The 24,229-nt window shown below is 35.6% G+C and overlaps 1 protein-coding gene across 12 annotated transcripts in view; it reads right to left on the bottom strand.

The window, feature by feature from the left end:
- The window catches only part of ZNF280D (zinc finger protein 280D), a 120,579-nt gene that overhangs the window by 48,954 nt on the left and 47,396 nt on the right, over window positions 1-24,229 (bottom strand). For 10 of the 12 annotated variants that reach the window (XR_007475549.1, XM_049705983.1, XM_033436977.2 and 7 more), the window contains 8 exons: window positions 23,311-23,534; window positions 21,217-21,267; window positions 20,244-20,401; window positions 19,345-19,445; window positions 18,174-18,320; window positions 6,744-6,878; window positions 4,629-4,936; window positions 4,017-4,157 (listed from right to left, as the gene is read on the bottom strand). Coding sequence is in view for 11 of the 12 variants with exons in the window: in XM_049705983.1 (XP_049561940.1) it covers window positions 4,017-4,157; window positions 4,629-4,936; window positions 6,744-6,878; window positions 18,174-18,320; window positions 19,345-19,445; window positions 20,244-20,401; window positions 21,217-21,267; window positions 23,311-23,534 (1,265 nt within the window). In the remaining variant the exon portion in view is untranslated. The remainder of the gene's footprint in view (window positions 1-4,016; window positions 4,158-4,628; window positions 4,937-6,743; window positions 6,879-18,173; window positions 18,321-19,344; window positions 19,446-20,243; window positions 20,402-21,216; window positions 21,268-23,310; window positions 23,535-24,229) is intronic. The other 2 variants (XM_049705986.1, XM_049705985.1) reach the window with 2 other exon arrangements.

Below are 24,229 nucleotides of genomic sequence, written 5' to 3'. Positions count from 1 at the left end.
TCTAATAATCACAGTTAACTTTCTCTTCAAGAAAAGGAAAATGGGAATCAGTTAAGTAATTTGCCCAAAGTCACACATGTAATAAATAAATGGTGAAGCTTGGTTTCAAATCCAGATTTGTCAGATTCTTCACCACCAGCTTACCACACTTCTTAGCAAACAGTAAGCTCTGCTACAAAAGGAGATATTAGGTACTTATGGCTGTTACCTTAATTCTATTACATGTAGAGAAAAAAGCCTTCTTTCTTATACATAATGTTGAAGAATAATAGCAATGTTACACAGTAATGCATTTTCATTTTTTCAGGTGACTTCTACTGCTACCTAAAGGCTATAAGCAAACAGGGTGCAATAATTTAAACAACCAAACCCAAATAATGCTACTTCTTTAAAAAATCACTTAAAAATTATATGTTTAATGATGTTCTTCTTTGTAAGTCTTATTCCAAAAATGCTCCAACTGCATAAGATTTTTTAATATCCTCTTTTGAGATTTTATTTAGAGCCTTTCTTTTATAATTACAATAATGACTCTCACTTGCTGTTTGTAATGTGCTGGTGACATGGTAAATACAAAGAGCCCCTTCTTCTCAAGGAGATAATACACATACGAACAAACATAACAAAAGGCAGAACAGATGAATGGCACACAACTCAAAGCAAGGAATGATCCCTGTGAGTGGTTGTGGTGATCAGACACTTCAAAGAAGGTAAAGTGAAAGGAAGGACAGGGGTATTCCAGGGACTAACAAAGAATAAGGAAAAGCCACTTGTCAAAAATGAGTATGGGAGAAAGTTTATTCTGGAGAAGAGCAGTCTGAGACTGGAGGGGAAAAGACCAATTGAGAGTACAGAGGTAGTATGGGATAGGGATTTAAGGGACTCATCCTCTGGAGAAAATGAAGTTTCTGTACATATAAAACTCAAGCCTGTAACAAGAATTCACACTGGGAAGAAGTAGTGGTTGGGCCATTCAATGGGAGATACCTAAGGCAGTGACTGAGGCAAGGGTACATATGAAGTAGAGAAAAAGGAAAAGTGATTTACCAAACCCTAAGAGTGGCAGTGGAAGCTTTCAGTTCCACATGAGGCTAACCATGAGTAAGATTGTGTGTCCTGACAATGAAGTGCAGGGTTGGGGCTCACTGGGAATTGGGATAAGGGTAGAAGGGAGTTGGGCTAACTGGGAATGTTTTAGAATAGAATGGATGTGGAGGTTTTATAGGACAAATGAGAAGCCTATGATAATGGGAAAGGGAAGAGTAGAATGACCCTTGGCTTAGGAAAACACAAAATATTTTCCGATTTGCTCCCCTATAAACTAAGGGCAGAATTAAGGCCGTATTTGGGGAGCCATACATTTGTCAAAGAACAAGAGACATTCCACACAGAAGTACACTTGGGAAAGGATGGCCGGGGCCTGGTTTAGAGGAAATGGATTATAGGTGTAGTCCACTGTAGTAGGTGGGAGGCAGAGAGGCAGAATGCAGAAGGTGTTTTCTCAGGAAGCCATGATGCACAGTGGCAGATCAAGGGAACTTCACAAGCTTAAGATACTTGCAACAGTGAATTTTTTCCAGCTGGTATTCCACATTCACACAAATGATGCCCTGAAAGAGTATTGGATGGTAGTAAAGTGAATTCTGGAAAGATGATAATGTTTGGTTTATTTAGGTTCTTTTTAGATGCCAATGAGTCAAAGGTAAAAACAAAACAAAACACGAAATAATTAGAAATACAGAGTTAGATCTCAGGAAAACTAAGGAATGAAACTGGAAGATTCAAAGTGGAAAGGTAAAAGTGACAGTGGTTACATTACGAAGAAAGGAAATGTAAGGAGGCGAGAAGAGCTGAAGGAAGGCAATGAATAGGAGTAGGCAAAAAGGAAGAAGAAAAATAGTGTAACGGTTAAACACAGCTGAGGAGAACAGTTTCAAAAGTGAGTGACAACAATGACTCTAAAGAAGTCATAGAGTAGTAAGAGTGAAAAAAAGTGAATAAATACGGGGATCAGTACTTGATAATCTTTAAAGGGGCAGTGTTAGTTGGTAGGTGAGGATGATACTCAAATTAAAAGGTAAAGAAATGAATCACGAATATGCTAGTAACAAATCCTTTTTACAAATGTTCATGGTAATAAGAAGACAAGAGATAAGGAAAGTAGGGAGTAAGGACAAGTCTCCCTCATCTTAAAAAAAATACCTGAAATCATCTGTAAGCAGAAGGAACCTGGTAGATAGAAGATGAAGTTGCAAATTAACTGAATGAAGTTGTGGAAGAACTAGAGGAGATAAGGGGCAGGGTTAACTTTGGAGAAGTAGAACATGTTTGATTTCTGAGATTAATGCCTGGATAAATGTAACAGGAAAAAAATTTGAGGCTGAAAAGATTAATTAAAAGGATGACCTCGAACTGTGTATTTGTAGGCCATGTTAATAACTAAGAGAATCCGAAATAAAATCTTTAGAGTACCAAAAAAATGTTTAATCAGATACTGTAGGTAAGAATAAAGAAGTATTTAAAAATATAGGACCCAATTCAAGTTAAAGATCATGAGTCAGAGTTGATTGAATCAAGCACTATTTGGGGGTCTAGAATTGAGCATAAAGTTCAGAAGAAGATGGTCAAGTCTTTGGCCTTTATGCCAGGTAAGCATGACTAAATGTGTAAAGGATTCTAGAACAAAAACAAAGCAGCAATCAAAACAGATGACCCTGAGGGTGAGGATGACTATAGTTAGATAGGTGCTGCTGGACTGGAAAAAGAACTCAAAGCCCAGAAAGTCATTGGGAAATGGGAATTCAAAAGAAATGAACAATATATATGACAAGATTAAAATAGTACTGTGGTAAGAAAGGGGGTACAAGTCTAAAGGTGATGTAACGCACTGGCACTAAAGAAGTCAAGTTACCATAATGTCAGGCTAGTCATCAAGGGGGTTAAAAAACTGTGAGAGAGGTGCCAGAGCCATCAAGAAACGTGGGAGAGTCCTTGAAAGGAGTACCTGATAATGACCAGAAAGTAACACAGAGGTCATGTTTTGATCTATAAGAAAATCACTTTTATTAATCATATTCTAACTTTTGAAAAAACAGAACCTCACTTTGAATAATCAACCTAACTGGCTTATATCTGAACAACTTTTGACTATTTTTTAAAATTTTATTTATTTATTTTTAAATGTTTTATTCTCATAATCTGTCACTATTTTTTTCTTTCTTTTTTTTTTTGCCACGCCACGTGGCATGTGGGATCTTAGTTCCCTGACCACGGATGGAACCCACACTCCCTGCACTGGAAGCGCAGAGTCTTAACCACTGGACTGCCAGGGAAGTCCCAATTTTTGACTATTTTTTAAAAAATAAAAATCCATCCTGAAGGATGCCCCAACTAATGAGATACAAATGAAGATAACATAGGCTATGAAGGCTCTCTCTGCATAGAATACTCTAATTATCTAAGTTGAATGAATTAAAGAAAAATAATTCCAACAATGGCATCATGACTGAAATAGTCTCTCATTTCACTGAATGAATGCAAGGAGACATGGCTTGATGGATGGATGGACAGACAGATGCATTACAGAGAAAAAGAGAGAGAGAAACAGACTCAATGAAGTTTCTAACATCACTGAAAACCCTGGAATCTCTCACAGTGACTGCTTTGAAGAGAATAACACTCATGAGATTACATGTATTTGTTTCATAAATATACTTAAAACATTTACTTTTCTGTCTTTGGAAGTAACCATGTTTGAAAGTTCTATAGGAAAAAAAATTCCCATAGAAAAACTATTTTCCCTAACAAACCTATCCTAATTTCATTAGTCTAACTGTTCTTAAAATTTGAGTTTCCAGGAACTTCATGAATTACTATGCCGAAAAATAGTGCCAGGAATCATCTTAGAAGTTTTCTTAGAAGAGAAAAACTGACTTCTAATAGGATAACTGTTTTCAAAAACAAACTTGCTGAACTGTAATTTTAATTGGTAATTATAGATGTTTAACTCATCTTACCTCATCATATGATTCACATAGGCTTTGCTACAGCTAGTGTTGTATCTGCAAAAACTACAGTGGACATATGTAGGAAAATGGTTTGCAAAATCTTTTATTTCAGAACAACACTCAATGCACTTGTGAACTCCCCGACGACACCTTATAGAGATATAAAGAAAATGATAAAAATATTTTTTAAAACAAAAATAATAAGGGATCACCTTATTAATTTTCTGTTAATTAAAGCTAAGGTGTTTAACATCTTCAAACAGAGACTTATTATTTGAAAAATCTGCTATGGAACAGCAGCTACAATAAATATAAAAAATCTAATATCAGCTAATGTTTCTTACTGGAAAAAAGGGATTAATCCATTGGTTAAATTAACCAATTCAAACATCACAAGATATAAGCACAACATAAAACACCAGTGTAATAAATGAATATTATAGAAAAACAGTAATTCAAGTACTGTTCAACTGTTGTAAAAAATATTTTTTATTATTTGCTTGGCCTTAAGTGACAGTGTATAAATGTACAAGAGAGTTGTGTAATAGGGTAAATTTATATTAAATAAAGTTTTTATACTTAAGATTAAATTAGTATTGTGTATCAAGAATAAAAGATTACCTTAAATTCCTCAATGCTGTATTGACTTTACTTTTTTTATTGCTACTAGCCAATGTGCTTTGTTTCTTTTGCATATTAGATATTTTTGATTTGTATTTAGATTTACTTCCATTAGGCTTACTTGCATTAGGTTTACTTGCAATGGATTTAGTTATATTAGGTTTACTTGTGTTAGATTTTGTGGGATTTTTAGCAGTTATATTTTTAGTCCTTGGAGGTGAGAGCTGAAGGGTAGAAGTGCTTGCACTAATGGTAGGTGTAGTTGAAGATCCTGATTGAAGAGGGCCAACTGAAGCTCGAATAGTAACCTACAAAAATGAAGATAATATTTGCTTTAGAAAATTAATCACTGCATTACTGTTAAAATATCACTGCATAACGAAAAGTTAAACATCAAGTTTTTGGAAAGGGCAAGTATAAACTGTAACTGGTAAGTCTTCCATTTATTCTAAATGTTCATATCAATTAAATGAAATTAAACTTGATATTTACTCACTTGTAATCTTACATTTTTGTACTGATATCAGTTATATGTTAAGAGTTATTAATGGATAATTAGGAGTTAAAGCAAATTATATGAATATTAAAAGAGCACATTCCATAGCTATTTCTATGCTCTGATATAACTAAAAATTCACAAACACAGAGGTCAAAATTTAAATCTCAAAGCCTAGAAAGGACTGTTACCCTTCGACAACTATAAAACAAAGAGATCTACAGTAAATGTGACTTCCTTCCAGGGGCTCATTGGGCAGGATTTATGTTTACAAAGGTTATGTGAGGGGTTATATCAATTCACTATACTGCAGGGCGAGTTTAATAATACTTAGAATTTCCTTAAAGGAAGCTAATACAAGACTTAACATTTGGTATTAAGGAATTATATTTGCTGGGTGACAATGAAAAACACAACTGCTCCAACTTTCTCATTAATCATTTGACTATACACCCCCCCACAGCCTATGAGGAAGTACCATGAAAAACATGTGCTTTAGTATCATACAAAGGCATTGGACTAGGAATCAAAAGACCTGAGGTTAAAGCTAATACCACTCCTTTCTAGCCATGTGACCTTGAATCAGTAACATCCTCTCTAAGCTCCTTTATCTATGATAAGGAACAATACTTCCCTCGTCTACCTCACTGGCTTACTATATGGATTAAATAATAGAATATATGAATAAACATAACAAAAGCCTAATTCTAAGGTGCTATAAAAACATTTAGTATCATTATTATTATTATTATTAAGGGAAAATATGAGAGAGGACTGCACTGCTTACATTAGTGTTCTGCATGTCTAGTCCCAGCATGGAATGAATGGATTGCAGGGAAGGATGCTGGATAGCTTCTCTTGCTCTAGGTCTTCAGAGCATGGCTTTATATTGTTTTAGTTAATTCAAATAACAGACATACCCACATTCAAAGGTAAGAACCCAAAGCCAAATATAAATGTTTTGGGGATTATTTCACTTTGGATTATCCATGCCTCTGTTTCCCTCCACTGGAGCAAATATTCAAGAGCTGACTGTGTATAAAGAAGTCAGAAAAAACAGAGGTATATAAGGCAAAAAGGGAAAAGTAAATTACAATCATCAGTATGCAGTCAGACATGTGTTTGCTCACTTAAAACATAATGCTATCCAGCAGCAGAACTTGCTTCTCTGAGAGTAGACTCAGTAATAACAATTTCAATAAACATCTGAGAACCTACAGCATTCAAGGCACTATACCAGATGCTGAGGACACAAAGATAAATAAAACATGATTCCTGATCTCAAGCATCTTACAGTTTAACAGATAAAAATGACATATACACTGCCAACTGGAATAGCTCCAAAATAGCCTATGTAACATTGACATAACCCATTAACCCTGGAACAGTTAATCTAGCTATACTTTTTACAAAGGAATACCACTCTAGAGTTGCACACACTACTGACCAAAAAGCAATGGTTAGAAGTTTTATTCCTAAACATAGGAATGGTAAAACCTAAAATTAAAGTCTTAATTAAATCAGAAATCATTTTTAAAGTATTCTATTCAATAAATAAAACCAGGCAGGAGTTGTCTATTATCATACAAAATGTTAAAATACAGCATATTTGAACTCACTTTTGTTCCTGGAGGCAATCCTTCTAGTTGTTTAGGTTTTATAAATGTCCGATGATGCTGAGTCTTGTGATCCATTTTCTCTTTGCATGTTAAAAACTGTAGTCTGCATTTTGTACAACGATGTATTCCTTTTTTCTGTTTAGAAAACAGAAAAAGTGAAGAAAAATAATTTCTACAACCACAAATATTGTGTCCTGAAACTGCTCTGATTTAATTTTAATGATACTAATTTTAAAACTAGCATTTTACATCTCTTAACATATATAATAGCAAAATATTGTTTTATTTTTTAAAACATTCTTTGCATTAGTATTTAGGTTTCAAAAATGTCTGTTACTATCCAGAAATTGAACATGAAAGTTGCATCAATAGATTCTAATTAAAGTTCTCTCAATAGTGCTATGAAAGCTCTTTTTTTTTTTTTTTTTTTGCGGTACGCGGGCCTCTCACTGCCGTGGCCTCTCCCGCCGCGGAGCACAGGCTCCGGACACGCAGGCTCAGCGGCCATGGCTCACGGGCCCAGCCGGTCCGCGGCACATGGGATCCTCCAGGACCAGGGCACGAACCCGCGTCCCCCGCACCCGCAGGTGGACTCTCAACCACTGCGCCACCAGGGATGAAAGCTCTTTTAATTACAATTTTAAAGTACTTAGACACATGATACTGTGAAAATGAACTATACTACATTTTTATCCTATAAAAGAGTAAATTCTTTTTAACTTTTGCTATTTCTAGTTGGTTGACAAGTTGGAAAAATAAATTCAAATAGCCAACCACAGATTTCAGAGAAAGTTGTTACAGCAATGGTTGTATAAAGCAGTGTTGTCTAATAAAACTTTCTTCAATGATGAAAACGTTCTAGAGCTGCATTACCCAATACAGTATCAACTAGACATATGTGGTTAATGAGCACCTGAAATGTGCCAAGTGAAACTGAGCAAACAAATTTTAAATTTTATTTAATTTTAATTAATTTAAGGTTAAATAGCCACATACAGCTAGTGGCTACAACATTGCACAGTGTGGATATGGAAGCATAAATAAAAACAACTATTCCCAATCCACTTACTGGCTGAGACCCCTTGACTAAGTCCCTCCTCAAACTTAATCCTGTTATTCCACAGATGGGAAACAGGACCCAAGAAAAATCCAAATCACTTTCCCATAGCTATTCAGTGACAACTGCCAGACACCTAATCCAGTGTTCTTTCTACTACACAATATCAACTACAATATTGATATTTATGCTCTCATTAATTTAAAAATTATATATGTATATGCAAACATATATATAAACTGAAACAACATATAAATACAAAAGAATGTTTTCTCTAAAGCTACGATCTGCCAGATACATCACTATTTCCATTTAAATACAATCAATCATTTATAAAATTCGAACAGATAATACACTGGGAAGTACCTAGCACAGTACTGGCACACACCAGGCGTTTCATAAATAAAAGTTCTTTTCAAAGTTCAAAGCAATATATAAATATAATATGTTTGTATTGTATTTTAGGTGCATCTTTAGACTATTTTAGAAGTGTGATGCATTCTTGGAGGTACAGGCAACTTAAATTCACTCATATTTGCTCAAAGAAGAGGACGAAAAAGAGAAAACGTGGGCAAGAAACAGATACCAAGTCAAGAGGACAGAAAAAAAGTTCTCCAGAATCCAGTACCCAGAAATCTTTTCTCTATCTATAATCCCTCCCGAGGTTACCTTTTCAATTCACCGCTTTAAGTATCACCTATCCAACTACCTACTTGATATCACTACTTGATGTCTAATATGCATCTCAAACCAACAGGGACAAAACTGAATTCTGGATTTCTTTCCTACCTCCCTGCCTCCCAAAATACGTTCTTTCCTCAGTCTTCACCATATGACAATATATGAAAATTCCACTCTTGCAGCTGCTTAGGACAAAAAACTTGGTCACTCTCTCTCACATCCCATATCCAACCCATTAATAAAAGGTGTCAGCTCTACCTTCAAAAACTGTCATAATATTTCCACTTATTACCTACAACCACTGCAACAATACTTGTCCAAGACACTCAACTTGACTAATAATAACCTCCTATGTTCTCTCTTTCATGTTCTTTCTTCCCTATGGTCTATTCTCTTCACAGCTGCCAATGATCTTAAAACATGGCAGATCTTTCACATGCCTAAAATGCTGATGGTTTTCCAAAGTCCCGATTCTGATTTACAAGGCTCTATATGAATTGGCCTGCATTCTATTGCTACAACCTTATTTCCTACTACTTTTCCTCTTATTACTTTACTCTGCTCCAGCCACAAATGGCCTCTGTGATGTTCTTTGAGTGCTCCAGGTACACACTCACTTCACTCCCGATATAATGTTACTTCTCCCAGATTTCCTCACAGCTTACTCCTTTATTTCCTTCAGAGAGGCCCGTTTTTGGCCACTATATATACAAGACAAGGCCACTATATATACATGACATTGCTCTAATAATGTCATCTCAAATACAAGTTTTTGCTCAGCTATAATTTTCCAGTCTTTTGTAAATAATCATACAAATTGTAAATTTCTTGAAGGATGCATGATGATGCTTCTTATTGATAGATTTTCCCCTCTTAACTGCTGGCTGTCTACCTCCTAGGTGCTCCAAATACACAAAAAAGAAAACTGGACACGCATGTCAAGAGAAGACATGAAACTCAGGGTATAAAAACTGATTAAAAATCACACAGCCAGGGAGGAGCTTCAAGATGGCGGACGAGTAAGACGTGGAGATCACCTTCCTCCCCACAAATACATCAGAAATACATCTACATGTGGAACAACTCCTACAGAACACCTACTGAACGCTGGAAGAAGACCTCAGACCTCCCAAAAGGCAAGAAACTCCCCACGTACGTGGGTAGGGCAAAAGAAAAAAGAAAAAAGAAAAAACACAGACAAAAGAATAGGGACAGGACCTGCACCAGTGGGAGGAAGCGTGAAGGAGGAAACGTTTCCACACACTAGGAAGCCCCTTTGCGGGTGGAGACTGCGGTGGAGGAGTGGGGGTAAGCTTCGGAGCCACGAGGAGAGTGCAGTAACGGGGGTGCGGAGGGCAAAGTGGAAAGATTCCCCCACAGAGGATCCGTGCCGACCAGCACGCACCAGCCCAAGAGGCTTCTCTGCTCACCTGCCGGGACGGGCGAGGGCTGGGAGCTGAGGCTCCGGCTTCGGTTGGATCCCAGGGAGAGGACAGGGGTTGGCTGCGTGAACACAGCCTGAAGGGGCTAGTGCGTCACAGCCAGCCGGGAGGGAGTTTGGGAGAAAGTCGGGACCTGCCTAAGAGGCAAGAGACTTTTTCTTGCCTCTTTGTTTCCTGGTGCGCCAGGAGAGGGGATTAAGAGTGCCACTTAAAGGAGCTCCAGAGACGGGCGCAAGCGGCGGCTATCAGCGCGGACCCCAGAGACGGGCATGAGACGCTAAGGCTGCTGCTGCCGCCACCAAGAAGCCTGTGTGCGAGCACAGGTCACTATCCATACCCCCCTTCCGGGGAGCCTGTACAGCCTGCCACTGCCAGGGTCCCGTGATCCAGGGACAACTTCCCCAGGAGAACGCACGGCACGCCTCAGGCTGGTGCAACGTCACACTGGCCTCTACCGCCGCAGGCCCGCCCCGAACTCCGTAACCCTCCCTCTCCCCGGCCTGAGTGAGGCAGAGCCCCCGAATTAGCTGCTCCTTTAACCCTGTCCTGTCTGAGCAAAGAACACACGCCCACAGGCGACCTACACACAGAGGCGGGGCCAAATCCAAAGCTGAAGCCCAGCAGCTGTGCAAACAAAGACGAGAAAGGGAAATCTCACCCAGCAGCCTCAGGAGCAGCAGATTAAAACACCACCATCAACTTCATGTACCCTGCATCTGTGGAATACCTGAATAGACAAGGAATCATCCCAAATTGAGGAGGTGGACTTCAGGAGCAACGATATATTTTTTTTCCCTTTTTCTCTTTTTGTGAGTCTGTATGTATATGCTTCTGTGTGTGATTTTGTCTATATAGCTTTGCTTTAACCATTTGTCCTAGGGTTCTGTCTGTACGTTTTTTTTGTTTGTTTTTGTTTTTTAGTATAATTTTCAGTGCTTGTTATCGGTGGATTTGTTTTTTGGTTTGGTTGTTCTCTTCTTTCTTCCTTTCTTTTTTAATTACTTTCAAAATTTTTTTTAATAATTACTTTTTGCTTTTATTTTAATAACTTTTTAATTTTATTTTATCTTTTTCTCTCTTTCTTTCCTTTTTTCGGCTTTTTATTCTGAGCCATGTGGATGACACGCTCTTGGTACTCCAGCCAGGTGTCAGGGCTGTGCCTCTGAGCGGGGGAGAGCCAAGGTCCAACAGAGACCTCCCAGCTCCACATAATATCAAAAGGCGAATATCATCTCCAAATCAACGCCAAGACCCAGCTCCACTCAACGACCAGCAACCTACAGTGCTGGACACCATATGCCAAACAACTAGCAAGTCAGGAACACAACCCCACCCATTAGCAGAGAGGCTGCCTAAAATCATAATAAGTCCACAGACACCCCAAAACACACCACCAGACGTGGACCTGCCCACCAGAAAGACAAGATCTAGCCTCATCCACCAGAACACAGGCACTAGTCCCCTCCACCAGGAAGCCTACACAACCCACTAACCAACCTTAGCCAATGGGGGCAGACAACAAAAACAACAGGAACTATGAACCTGCAGCCTGTGAAAAGGAGACCCAAAACACAGTAAGTTAAGCAAAATGAGAAGACAAAGAAACACACAGCACATGAAAGAGCAAGGCAAAAATCCACCAGACCTAACAAATGAAGAGGAAATAGGCAGTCTACCTGAAAAAGAATTCAGAATAATGATAGTAAAGATGATCCAAAATCTTGGAAATAGAATGCAGAAAATACAAAAAACGTTTAACATGGACCTAGAAGAACTAAAGAGCAAACAAACAGCCATGAACACCACAATAAATGAAATTAAAAATTCTCTAGAACGGACCAATAGCAGAATAACTGAGGCATAAGAAAGGATAAATGACCTGGAATATAAAATAGTGGAAATAACTACTGCAGAGCAGAATGAAGAAAAAAGAATGAAAAGAACTGAGGACAGTCTCAGAGACCTCTGGGACAACAATAAACGCACCAACATTCGAATTATAGGGGTCCCAGTAGAAGAAGAGAAAAAGAAAGGGACTGAGAAAATACTTGAAGAGATTATAATTGAAAACTTCCCTAATATGGGTAAGGAAATAGTTAATCAAGTCCAGGAAGCACAGAGAGTCCCATACAGGGTAAATCCAAGGAGAAACACGCCAAGACACATATTAATCAAACTGACAAAAATTAAATACAAAGAAAAAATATTAAAAGCAGCAAAGGAAAAACAACAAATAACATACAAGGGAATCCCAATAAGGTTAACAGCTGATCTTTCAGCAGAAATTCTGCAAGCCAGAAGGGAGTGTCAGGACATATTTAAACTGATGAAAGGGAAAAACCTACAACCAAGATTACTCTGTCCAGCAAGGATCTCATTCAGATTTGACAGAGAAACTGAAACCTTTACAGAGAAGTAAAAGCTAAGAGAATTCACAACTGAACCAGCTTTACAACAAATGCTAAAGGAACTTCTCTAGGGAGGAAACCCAAGAGAAGGAAAAGACCTACAATAACGAACCCAAAACAATTAAGAAAATGGTAATAGGAACATACATATCAATAATTACCTTAAATGTAAATGGACAAAGTGCTCCCACCAAAAGACACAGATTGGCTGAATGGATACAAAAACAAGACCCATACATATGCTGTCTACAAGAGACCCACCTGAGACCTAGGGACACATAGAGACTGAAAGTGAGAGGATGGAAAAAGATATTCCATGCAAATGGAAATCAAAAGAAAGCTGGAGTAGCAAGTCTCATATCAGACGAAATAGACTTTAAAACAAGGATTATTACAAGAGACAAAGAAGGACACTACATAATGATCAAGGTATCAATCCAAGAAGAAGATATAACAATTGTAAATATTTATGCACCCAACACAGAAGCACCTCAATACATAAGACAAATGCTAACAGCCATAAGAGGGGAAATCGACAGTAACACAATCATAGTAGGGGACTTTAACACCCCACTTTCACCAATGTACAGATGGTCCAAAATGAAAATAAATAAGGAAACACAGCTTTAAATGATACATTAAACAAGATGGACTTCACTGATATTTATAGGACATTCCATTCAAAAACAAGAGAATACACTTTCTTCTCAAGCGCTCATGGAACATTCTCCAGGATGGATCATATCTTGGGTCACAAGTCAAGCCTTGGTAAATTTAAGAAAATTGAAATTGTGTCAAGCATCTTATCTGACCACAATGCTATGAGACTAGATATCAATTACAGGAAAAAATCTGTAAAAAATACAAACACATGGAGGCTAAACAATGCACTACTTAATAACCAAGAAGTCACTGAAGAAATCAAAGAGGAAATCAAACAATACATAGAAACAAATGACAAAGAAAACACGATGCCCAAAATCTATAGGATGCAGCAAAAGCAGTTCTAAGAGGGAAGTCGATAGCAGTACAATCTTACCTTAAGAAACAAGAAACTCTCAAATAAACAACCCAACCTTACACCTAAAGCAATTAGAGAAAGAAGGACAAAAAAACCCCCAAAGTTACCAAAAGGAAAGAAATCATAAAGATCAGATCAGAAATAAATGAAAAAGAAATGAAGGAAACGATAGCAAAGATGAATAAAAGTAAAAGCTGGTTCTTTGAGAAGATAAACAAAATTGATAAACCATTAGCCAGACTCATCAAGAAAAAAAGGGAGAAGACTCAAATCAACAGAACTAAAAATGAAAGAGAGGAAGTAACAACTGACACTGCAGAAATACAAAGGATCATGAGAGATTACTACAAGCAACTCTTTGACAATAAAATGGACAACCTGGAAAAAATGGACAAATTCTTAGAAATGCACAACCTTCTGAGATTGAACCAGGAAGGAATAGAAAATATGAACAGACCAATCACAAGCACTGAAATTGAAACTGTGATTAAAAATCTTCCAACAAACAAAAGCCCAGGACCAGATGGTTTCACAGGCGAATTCTATCAAACATTTAGAGAAGAGCTAACACCTATCCTTCCCAAACTCTTCCAAAATACAGCAGAGGGAGGAACTCTCCCAAACTCATTCTACGAGGCCACCATCACCCTGATACCAAAAACAAAGATGTCACAAAAAAAGAAAACTACAGACCAATATCACTGATGAACATAGATGCAAAAATCCTCAACAAAATGCTAGCAAACAGAATCCAACAGCACATTAAAAGGATCATACACCATGATCAAATGGGGTTTATCCCAGGAATGCAAGGATTCTTCAATATACGCAAATCAATCAATGTGATATACCATATTAACAAATTAAAGGAGGAAAACCATATGATCATCTCAATAGATGCAGAGAAAGCTTTTGACAAAATTCAACACCAATTTATGATAAAAACCCTCCAGAAAGAAGGCATAGAGGGAACTTTCCTCAACATAATAAAGGCTATATATGACAAACCCACAGCCAACCTCGTGCTCAATGGTGAAAAACTGAAACCATTTCTACGAAGATCAGGAACAAGACAAGGTTGCCCACTCTCACCACTATTATTCACATAGTTTTGGAAGTCTTAGCCACAGCAATCAGAGAAGAAAAGGAAATAAAAGGAATCCAAATCGGAAAAGAAGTAGTAAAGCTGTCACTGTTTGCAGATGACATGATACTATACATAGAGAATCCTAAACATGCCACCAGAAAACTACTAGAGCTAATCAATGAATTTGGTAAAGTAACAGGATACAAAATTAATGCACAGAAATCTCTTGCATTCTTATACACTAATGATGAAAAATCTGAAAATCAAATTAAGAAAACACTCCCATTTACCATTGCAACAAAAAGAATAAAATACCTAGCAACAAACCTACCTAAGGAGACAAAAGACCTGTATGCAGAAAATTATAAGACAATGTTGAAAGAAATTAAAGATGATACAAATAGATGGAGAGATATACCATGTTCTTGGACTGGAAGAATCAACATTGTGAAAATGACTATATTACCCAAAGCAATCTACAGATTCAACGCAATCCCTATCAAACTACCACTGGCATTTTTCACAGAACTAGAACAAAAAATTTCACAGTCTGTATGGAAACACAAAAGACCCCGAATAGCCAAAGCAATCTTGAGAAAGAAAAACAGAGCTGGAGGAATCAGGCTCCCAGACTTCAGACTATACTACAAAGCTACAGTAATCAAGACAGTATGGTACTGGCAGAAAAACAGAAATACGTATCAATGGAACAGGATAGAAAGCCCAGAGATAAACCCACACACCTATGCTCACCTTATCTTTGATAAAGGAGGCAAGAATATACAATGGAGAAAAGACAGCCTGTTCAGTAAGTGGTGCTGGGAAAACTGGACAGCTACATGTAAAAGAATGAAATTAGAACACTCCCTAATACCACACACAAAAATAAACACAAAATGGATTAAAGACCTAAATGCAATGCCAGACACTATCAAACTCTTAGAGGAAAACATAGGCAGAACACTCTATGACATCAATCACAGCAAGATCCTTTTTGATCCACCTCCTAGAGAAATGGAAATAAAAACAAAAATAAACAAGTGGGACCTAATGAAACTTAAAAGCTTTGGAACTTATTCCAAAGGCAAAGGAAACCATAAAGAAGATAAAAAGACAACCCTCAGAATGGGAGAAAATATTTGCAAATGAAGCAACTGACAAAGGATTAATCTCCAAAATTTACAAGCATCTCATGCAGCTCAATATCAAAAAAAGAAAAAACCCAATCCAAAAATGGGCAGAAGACCTAAAGAGACATTTCTCCAAAGATGATATACAGATTGCCAACAAACACATGAAAGGATGCTCAACATCATTAATCATTAGAGAAATGCAAATCAAAACTACAATAAGATATCATCTCACACTGGTCACAATGGCCATCAACAAAAAATCTGCAAACAATAAATGCTGGAGAGGGTGTGAAGAAAAGGGAACCCTCTTGCACTGTTGGTGGGAATGTAAATTGATACAGCCACTATGGAAAACAGTATGGAGGTTCCTTAAAAAACTACAAATAGAACTACCGTATGACCCAGCAATCCCACTACTGGGCATATACTCTAAGAAAACCATAATTCAACAGTAGTCATGTACCACAATGTTCATTGCAGCTCTATTTACAATAGCCAGGACATGGAATCAACCTAAGTGTCCATCGACAGATGAACGGATAAAGAAGATGTGGCACATATATACAATGGAATGTTACTCAGCGATAAAAAGAAACAAAATTGAGTTATTTGTAGTGAGGTGGATGGACCTAGAGTCTGTCATACAGAGTGAAGTAAGTCAGAAAGAGAAAAACAAATACCGTATGCTAACACATATATATGAAATCTAACAAAAAAAAAAAACAATGGTCATGAAGACCCTAGGGGCAACACGGGAATAACTACTCAGACCTACTAGAGAATGGACTTGAGGACACGGGGAGGAGGAAGGGTAAGCTGGGACAAAGTGAGAGAGTGGTAGTGTATATATGGACATATATACACTACCAAATATAAAATAGATAGCTAGTGGGAGGTAGTCACATAGCACAGGGAGATCAGCTCGGTGCTTTGTGACCAGCTATAAGGGTGGGATAGGGAGGGTGGGAGGGAGGGAGATGCAAGAGGGAAGAGATATGAGGATATATGTATATGTATAACTGATTCACTTTGTTATAAAACAGAAACTAACACACCATTGTAAAGCAATTATACTCCAATAAAAACGTTAAAAAAAAAATCATGTAGCCCATACAGTTGGCCCACACATCTCCTTCATAATTATCATTCTTCCTACATCTATATCTCACTCTGGAGCTTAATATAGCATATGGGGAAAATGATGTTAAATCCCCATAATGAAATAAAACTACTGTTTTATACTTTATTCTCCCTTTGAAAATTAAAAGCCAAAGAAGAAATACAGAGTATCAAGAATAGTGTTTCTCAAACTCTGTTCCGCAAGAAATGTTAATAGGTATTGAGCAAATAAAGGGTTCAATAGCTAAATAAGTCTGGGGAATACATATAATATCATTACTTAGAGATTTACAATGTTCATTAGCATATTAAAATTTCTGAGGAATCCTGTTGTGAAAAAGAAACAACGATTTAATTTTGTAAATCTAGGCCTTTACCAAATTCATTTACCAGTAGCAATTGGTGGGGGGGGGGGCGGGAACATGTATTAACAACTGATGGAAAATTGCCGGGGAAACCCAGAATCGAAAGATCTTGCCAGAACTCCTCAAGGATAGGTAGCAACCCAGTCACAACATAGGTGATCCCAAATTTATTTGGAAATTCTACTTTTATGATCTCTCCCAATGAAGAACCACAAGCCGATTTCATGATTATCTAACGACTAGAATGGAAAGCAAAGTGAGCACCAATGCTGAATAAACTGACATGCCAGTTTAATCAATAACAAGAAAATGTAATGAGCTAATTAGTGAGGTGGCAAAACTTGATTACATGATCATACTGAATAAATCCACTGACTTCTGGTTTTGGCAAAGGCGCTGTTATTGTTCTTTCAAGCACTTAAGAACAGGATCAGTGATGCATTAAACTTTTCAGCCCAAAGGATGACTTAACTGCTTCAGGAAAAGAACCAGTAAGTAAAACATCAGAGTTCAAGAGATGGGTATAAGCACTAATACTGGGTCCCAAAAATTACATAGCAGAACTAAATACAGTTCTTTGCCAGAGTTCATATATCAAGCAGTAAGTGTCACTACTGCTTCCTCTATCCCTGGCAGCTATAAAAAACCACTCCTGGTCAATGATGCCAACATGTCTTATAATATGGGAGCTAAAAGTGGGAATAAAGTTTGAAGAGAAAGAGGAAAACAAGATTATGAGTCATCAATCTTCTTTATCAGTTCAAACTCATCTTTTCCCCTGCTCCTGATAATTACTTTTCCCAGAAGGTAATTCTTAGCCTCGAAATATCCAATCTTTTGGATATTCTTCCACTCATTTTCTCTTTTTTCCTTCATTCCAAGGTTTCCTATTTCTAGCTATCTTTCAGAATTTTCATGTAGGAACCACATCATCACCAGAAAGGAAGCAAGGAAAAGAAGTGGAAGTTTCACAGGTAATTCAGCATAAATTACAAATTAATCATGTCATTTGGAACAATGCTGCTTCCCTTGCAGAACAAATCTAACCAATGTTCTAAGTCATAATCTATCTTTTCTCTAAAACAACATTAAAGGAATAAAAACTGGCAAATCTCACCTGATGCTTCATGTAATGATGCATATAGGGTGTTGCAATTTTAATAACTTTGAGGCAAAACGGACATAGCAAGTTCTTAGTGTTTTCATGGGATGTTCTAAAATGAGTTTCTACATCAGAAAATGATGATGATCTATAATTGCAAACCTACAAAAAAAAGAGATTTAGTTTAACTTGAAAACTTATAATGATATCCAATTTCAAAGTTAAGAATGATAGGTCACTTGTTCAGAAGAATATTTTGTACTATTAATTCAGCTCTGATGCCTACGCAACCAAGAATTCCATTAATGCAAACATCGAAAGATAATCTTTGAGACAGAAGCGTCATTACCTTTCAAAGCTTAAGGATACTTCCCCAAATATAACTACATTCCCTTATTTTTATCAGATATTTTTATCTGTCACCCCCAATCTTGACTTGAGTTTTCAAACTCTGACACCTCTGGTACTATAAAGTTCTTCTGCTATATAAAATAGCATCTTCCTTTAGATTATAAATGGCCTCCAGGCTATGGAAGTGACAATTTATTTTTATCTTACTTTCTCATTCCTCCAAATTCTGGAAAAATACTAGTTCCAAAGCATTTGGTAGGGTTCTCTGAAGTAAAAGCATTTTATATTTCCCTTGTATGCCTACATTCTTCCCTACAGGGTAAGATAAGTTCATGTTTGTCTTTCTGCCACAGGGCTTTTCTTTGTCTAGTACAGGAGTGGGCAAACAATGGCCTATGGGCCAATTCCAACTGTCTGCTGACCCTACATAACAATGTATGAGTTATGCCAAGGGACTTCCTACTAATAAATTATTTACAGAAGATACTTTAATTTTAGCAACCAATTTTATCGAAATGGTTAGAAAAATAAAATATATTTCATGACGTGAAAATTATATGAAATTCAAATTTCAGTGTCCATAAATAAAGTTATATTGAAACACAGTCATACCCATTCATCCACTTATTGTCTATGGCTGCCTGTGTGCTACAATGGCAGAGTTGATTAGTTGCAACGGAGACCTATGATCCTCAAAGCCTGAATACTTACTATCTTGCCCTTTATATAAAAAATTTGCTGATGCCTGGCCTAATAGGTTTAAATCTTGTAACCAAAACAAGAGATAATAAACAAACCAAACAAACACGATGTATACAATAAAATATGTGTATACCTGGCAAATATATGGCATTTCACCAGGTTTATGATTGTCCTTCATATGTTGTAAAAGAATATGCTCTGTTTCAAATGATAATTCACATATTTTGCAAATGGCTGAAAGTGGGGGAAAAAAGACATTACACCATTTTAAGATATATATATACACAGAAGTATTCAATCATTATGTTGTACACCTGAAACTAATACAATGTGATATGTCAATTACACTTCAATTTTCTTAAAAAGTATCCTATCGAGGCAAATAAACAAAATCAGATATATACATATATAATTCATTTTGTACATCTATATCAACAACAATAATAACAGTAGTAGTATTGGTGGTGGTGGTAGTGGTGAACAGTTCCATAGTTGTTAACTGTGTGCCATGCACAGTTCTAAGGACTTTACTTACATTAACTCACTCAGTTCCCATCAAAACATTATGAAGCAGGTATTTTTATTATCCCCATTATTCAAATATTAAGTGACCTGTCTGAGATCACATTAAGATCACATATTAAGAGGCAGAGCTTGGATGTGAACCCAAGCTGTCTTGCTCCAAAATCTGTGATTTTAACTACCGTTGTATTTACTTTTCTTATTCAAGTTTAAAAGAAGGGCACTGATTTCATATTTGAAAACTATTATCTGAGGCTTCTAATTTAGTCCCCCACATGTAATGCACAGGTTATTTACCATAGTGAATTACTTACAAGAGGGACTTTAATTTCAGTAACTAATTTTATTTAAAACTTTATATAAGTTAAAAATTAACTTTTTCAACTTTACTCTCAAATTTCAAAGTCATCTTCTTATTTTTCTAACACACTTGTTCAGAGTTCAGTAACAAACTTTTCTCAGAGTTTACATTGTTAAAATACTCAATACTTAAATGAAATTGTAACTTACTAGAAAATTCATGGGGTGTGTGTGTACTTTCAATGTGACACTGCAGTTGAAATGGTGTGGGAAACTGACGGTAGCAGTGCTGGCAGGTGGTGTGGTTTTCCCAGCTTTCACTGCTCTGCTTCTCAAGTTCCAAATGATGTTTCATGTGGTTCATAAACCTATAAATGATTGTCAACAGGTGCAAAAATTCAGATTTAAAAACAAAAATCTCACAAATAAGTACTTGAATCTAAATCTTAAAATTAGAGATATGATTACTGAAAATAAAATCTCAAAAGTCCTAAAGTCCTCTAGAAAAGTGTGCACTTTAAATAATCACTTTTATTAAGTAACTAAGTCAACATCTTTTCATCCTTGTTTTAAAATAAATAGTTATTATGAATTTGAAATATCACTAATTTGCTCTCTTGATCATTTCAGATTATTAAAATTTTTTTAAAGATAAAACAGCAGGTTTCTTCTCCATACAAGAAATACTACTTACATTTTTAAATAAAATACTGAAAGGAAGGAAACTCTACCACCAAAAGCAGCTACAGAGTCATGAGAGAAATCTCTTAAGCTATGAAGATATACATTAAATTCTAGCTGCTTAAAAGACAAATTACTGGTATTTTTACTTGTGTCTTGGTTTCTAAATGCATGTAATAGCAATTTTAATGCCTACAATTACAAGAACCTTTTGTCTTATTTAATGATACTGGTTTACTGTTAGCAAAGACTGTTCATTTTAACTTGCAGACTGTGCCCTTTGTAGGCAACGTCCATTTTTCAGTTTTACATTCTGCTATTTCAGCTTCCCTAAAAAGGCTTCTTATGAGCAGGAACTATGACCTTCCACAACAGAGAGTGCAATATAAATGGGAATGCCTATTTAAAAGAGCTTACTGAAGCTTTTTGCTGAATTTGAAAGTAAAGTTATTCAATCAAAATAACAATTTTTAGACGGGGTCAACTATTAACAATTACTCACTTTGAGTCACTACAGGAAATAATGTTGAAATTAAGTGATAATATCATCAATCTGGAAAGCAATCATCATAAAGGTTATAACATTTATTTTTTTTCACACCTCACATAACGCTACTCTTTAGTACAGGTTATGGTACACTTTGAAATATCTTTTAGACTTCCTTTGGTTTTTACACCAGCTCTACAAACACCTATAGGAAATCCTAGTCTTGGCTAAATATTTAGATATAGAGAAAATGTCATGAGCCATTAAACGCTCAGCTTACGACTTTCAGCAATTAAAATGTATCTAAATAAAATGATTTCTTAACTAGCAAGCTTTCTCTCAATTATTATATGGGCCCCCATCAGGAGCTCATACTACTTAAACCAACATGGAAATGAGGGAAACAAAAAAAGCAAACATCTTGCAAGGATATTCACAGAATAAAATAAACCTGTTTTGGGTGACACTCAATGTAGGGGAAAAAACACCATACGCTGACAAGGCAGAGAACAGAAATCTACAGCTATCAGCTTCTTACCATTCTCTACAAATATCAATTTACCCTCCCAGTTTTTACTACCAAGGTAAAATATTACTTAACATATTGAACTTCTTTGGTTATAAATTGTTTTCTATTAAGGTTACATTTACTAAACAATCAGTATTTCAAAAAAAGCTCAATTCCTGGATGTTACCAGGTGCTGCTTGCTTAAAATTTCTAGATATTAGGACACTCTAGAAATATGTAACTAGTATTCTGAAACAATAACAAAAAAAAGAAAATTTTTACTTTCATATGTTTAATATTAATGTGTTAATCTCAAAGGAAAATAAAAAAAACTACTGCTGAAATAAATTCTAATATCATATATATATAACATTTAAGAATAACAAAGAACTAAGCAGGGGAGCCATATTTCTATGCACTTTACTATATTAACATGATTTTTCTCGTGTATTTTACTATTAAAATGGTAAAAATGTGAAAATAGGGGAAAGAGTTCTATTGTAATATTGTTTCAGTGTTATATCTCGAAGTACAATATTCCTTCTGTTAAGCTACTGGGATCATTAGCTATTGATGGCTGTTAAAACTTGATGAAAGGAGATAAATGTGAAAACTTATATGAAATACGTAAAAGAATTTTTAAAACTATAAAACACTACCATAAAAAAATAATTATTATAGGAGTTTATCACAGTGTATTTCAGGGTTTTTCTATATGCTTCTTCTTGGACCCAAGAACTCACAGGAAAATAAAATAAATGCTGGGTCTACAAGTAAACTACAGGTACCTAAGAATGCTAATTACAAATAATAGTCACCAAGTGTAAATATAAAAAGTTATGCATACGTATGTTTGTACACACACACATGCCTCAACTGATGGAAGTACATTGACATCTGCAACTTACTTTGAAATGCATAAAAAAACCCAGATAGTTTGAAGGAAGGATGAATAGCTATATGATGAAGCAAGTACAGTTAAATGTTAATGATAGAATCAAGATGATGAGTATACAAGTGTCCATTACAAAATATTTTTAAATTTGTTGAATGTTGAAAATCTTTATAATAAAATGATGGTAAAAAACCTTACCAAATATAAATGTCAAGCTATGTAACCAATAAAAATATCAATCAATATGTCTTCTCATTTTATTCTTGTAACTAACTCTTTTATGGGATTTGAGCATTAAACAAGATTAGTATATAAGAGGTCAAACTGGACAAAACATAAATAAGTGGTTCTTCTTGTGGTGTGAAAAAAAATAAAATTCAAAAGCAGCTAAATATGAAAATTATCTCATGAAAATTCCTAGATCACTGACAATATAGGTAAAAGAAGTTAATTTTGTTTTATTTGAAATAAACTTTGTCCTTTCTTAAGTTATTTTAAAGAAATACAACTAACTGGATCCAAGAGTCAACTCTAAAATATAAGAAAGGACAAAAGCTTTTTAACAAGAGAATATGTCTTCATTCTTAGTGCAAAGTGTTAAAATCTCTTATCTAGAATAACGTTTAAAAATGCAAGATAAAGATACAACATTTATATCTGTAGCATTCCAATTTTCAAGTAGAAATAAAAATAAATGCTAACATACCTGATATTATTTTTAAGAATTTTCAAGCAACTGAAGCATTTAAAGGTTGTGTAAGTCTTCTGTTCTTCCTGGACATCTCCTTCATGTTTTCCATAATAAAAGTCATTAACTAACATGATCAGTTTTCCTTTTTCTGAATCAACAGTCTTACTTTTATTTGCTGTACTTGAAAATTCTGTTTTAGCCAGTCCCAAAAAGTTATTTATCATGTCTGGACAACAGTACTGAAAGAGAAAAAACAGAAGTCTTATTTATCTCTTAAAACAATTAGAAACCAAAAATACGGTTCTTTGTTTACAACTAAGGTCAGACCATGTAAAACTATGCTTGGCGATATATCTGGAAAAATATTCACCAAAAGCTTGTGGTGCGTATACATACTCTCAAAATCTCAAACAATAAACATCTATTATCTTAATTTAAAAAAAATTTTTTAAAGAAAGAAAAGAAAAACCTTAAAACCAAGACTCGACTATTGATCTAATAGTCTTTTCCTTATAATTTCTTTTCAGATGTAAATATTTAACAACATTTAAATTAAAACTAAACATTGTTCATATCCATGCCATGACAGAGTACAGAATGGAAATGTAGTTTTACATGCTATAATGTATATGTTTAACTATATATATACTAAATATCATAATATCTGGTTGGAACTGGATATTGAGCACAGCTAACCTGCCATTCCTTAGACTCAAGGTGCTAAAAAATGCATAGGGAAAAAATAAAGAACCATCGGTCATGTCTTGAAAGCTTCAACAGTTACATCTTGAAATCTAGAATGCTTATATATTTGACGGGGAAATTTAGTTCCTCATCTGGAAAATCAAGATGTCATATAAACTGGTTCCAATATGAAACACTTTCATACATGAGCTTTTTTTTTCCAACAAGATAATTAATTTATTGTACATAA

Source organism: Orcinus orca, chromosome 2, assembly GCF_937001465.1.
Source record: "Orcinus orca chromosome 2, mOrcOrc1.1, whole genome shotgun sequence".
In the NCBI taxonomy this organism is placed as follows: Eukaryota; Metazoa; Chordata; class Mammalia; order Artiodactyla; family Delphinidae; genus Orcinus; species Orcinus orca.
The sequence above is the reverse complement of the archived record's forward strand: the minus strand, read 5'-3'. Positions and strand labels throughout refer to the sequence as shown.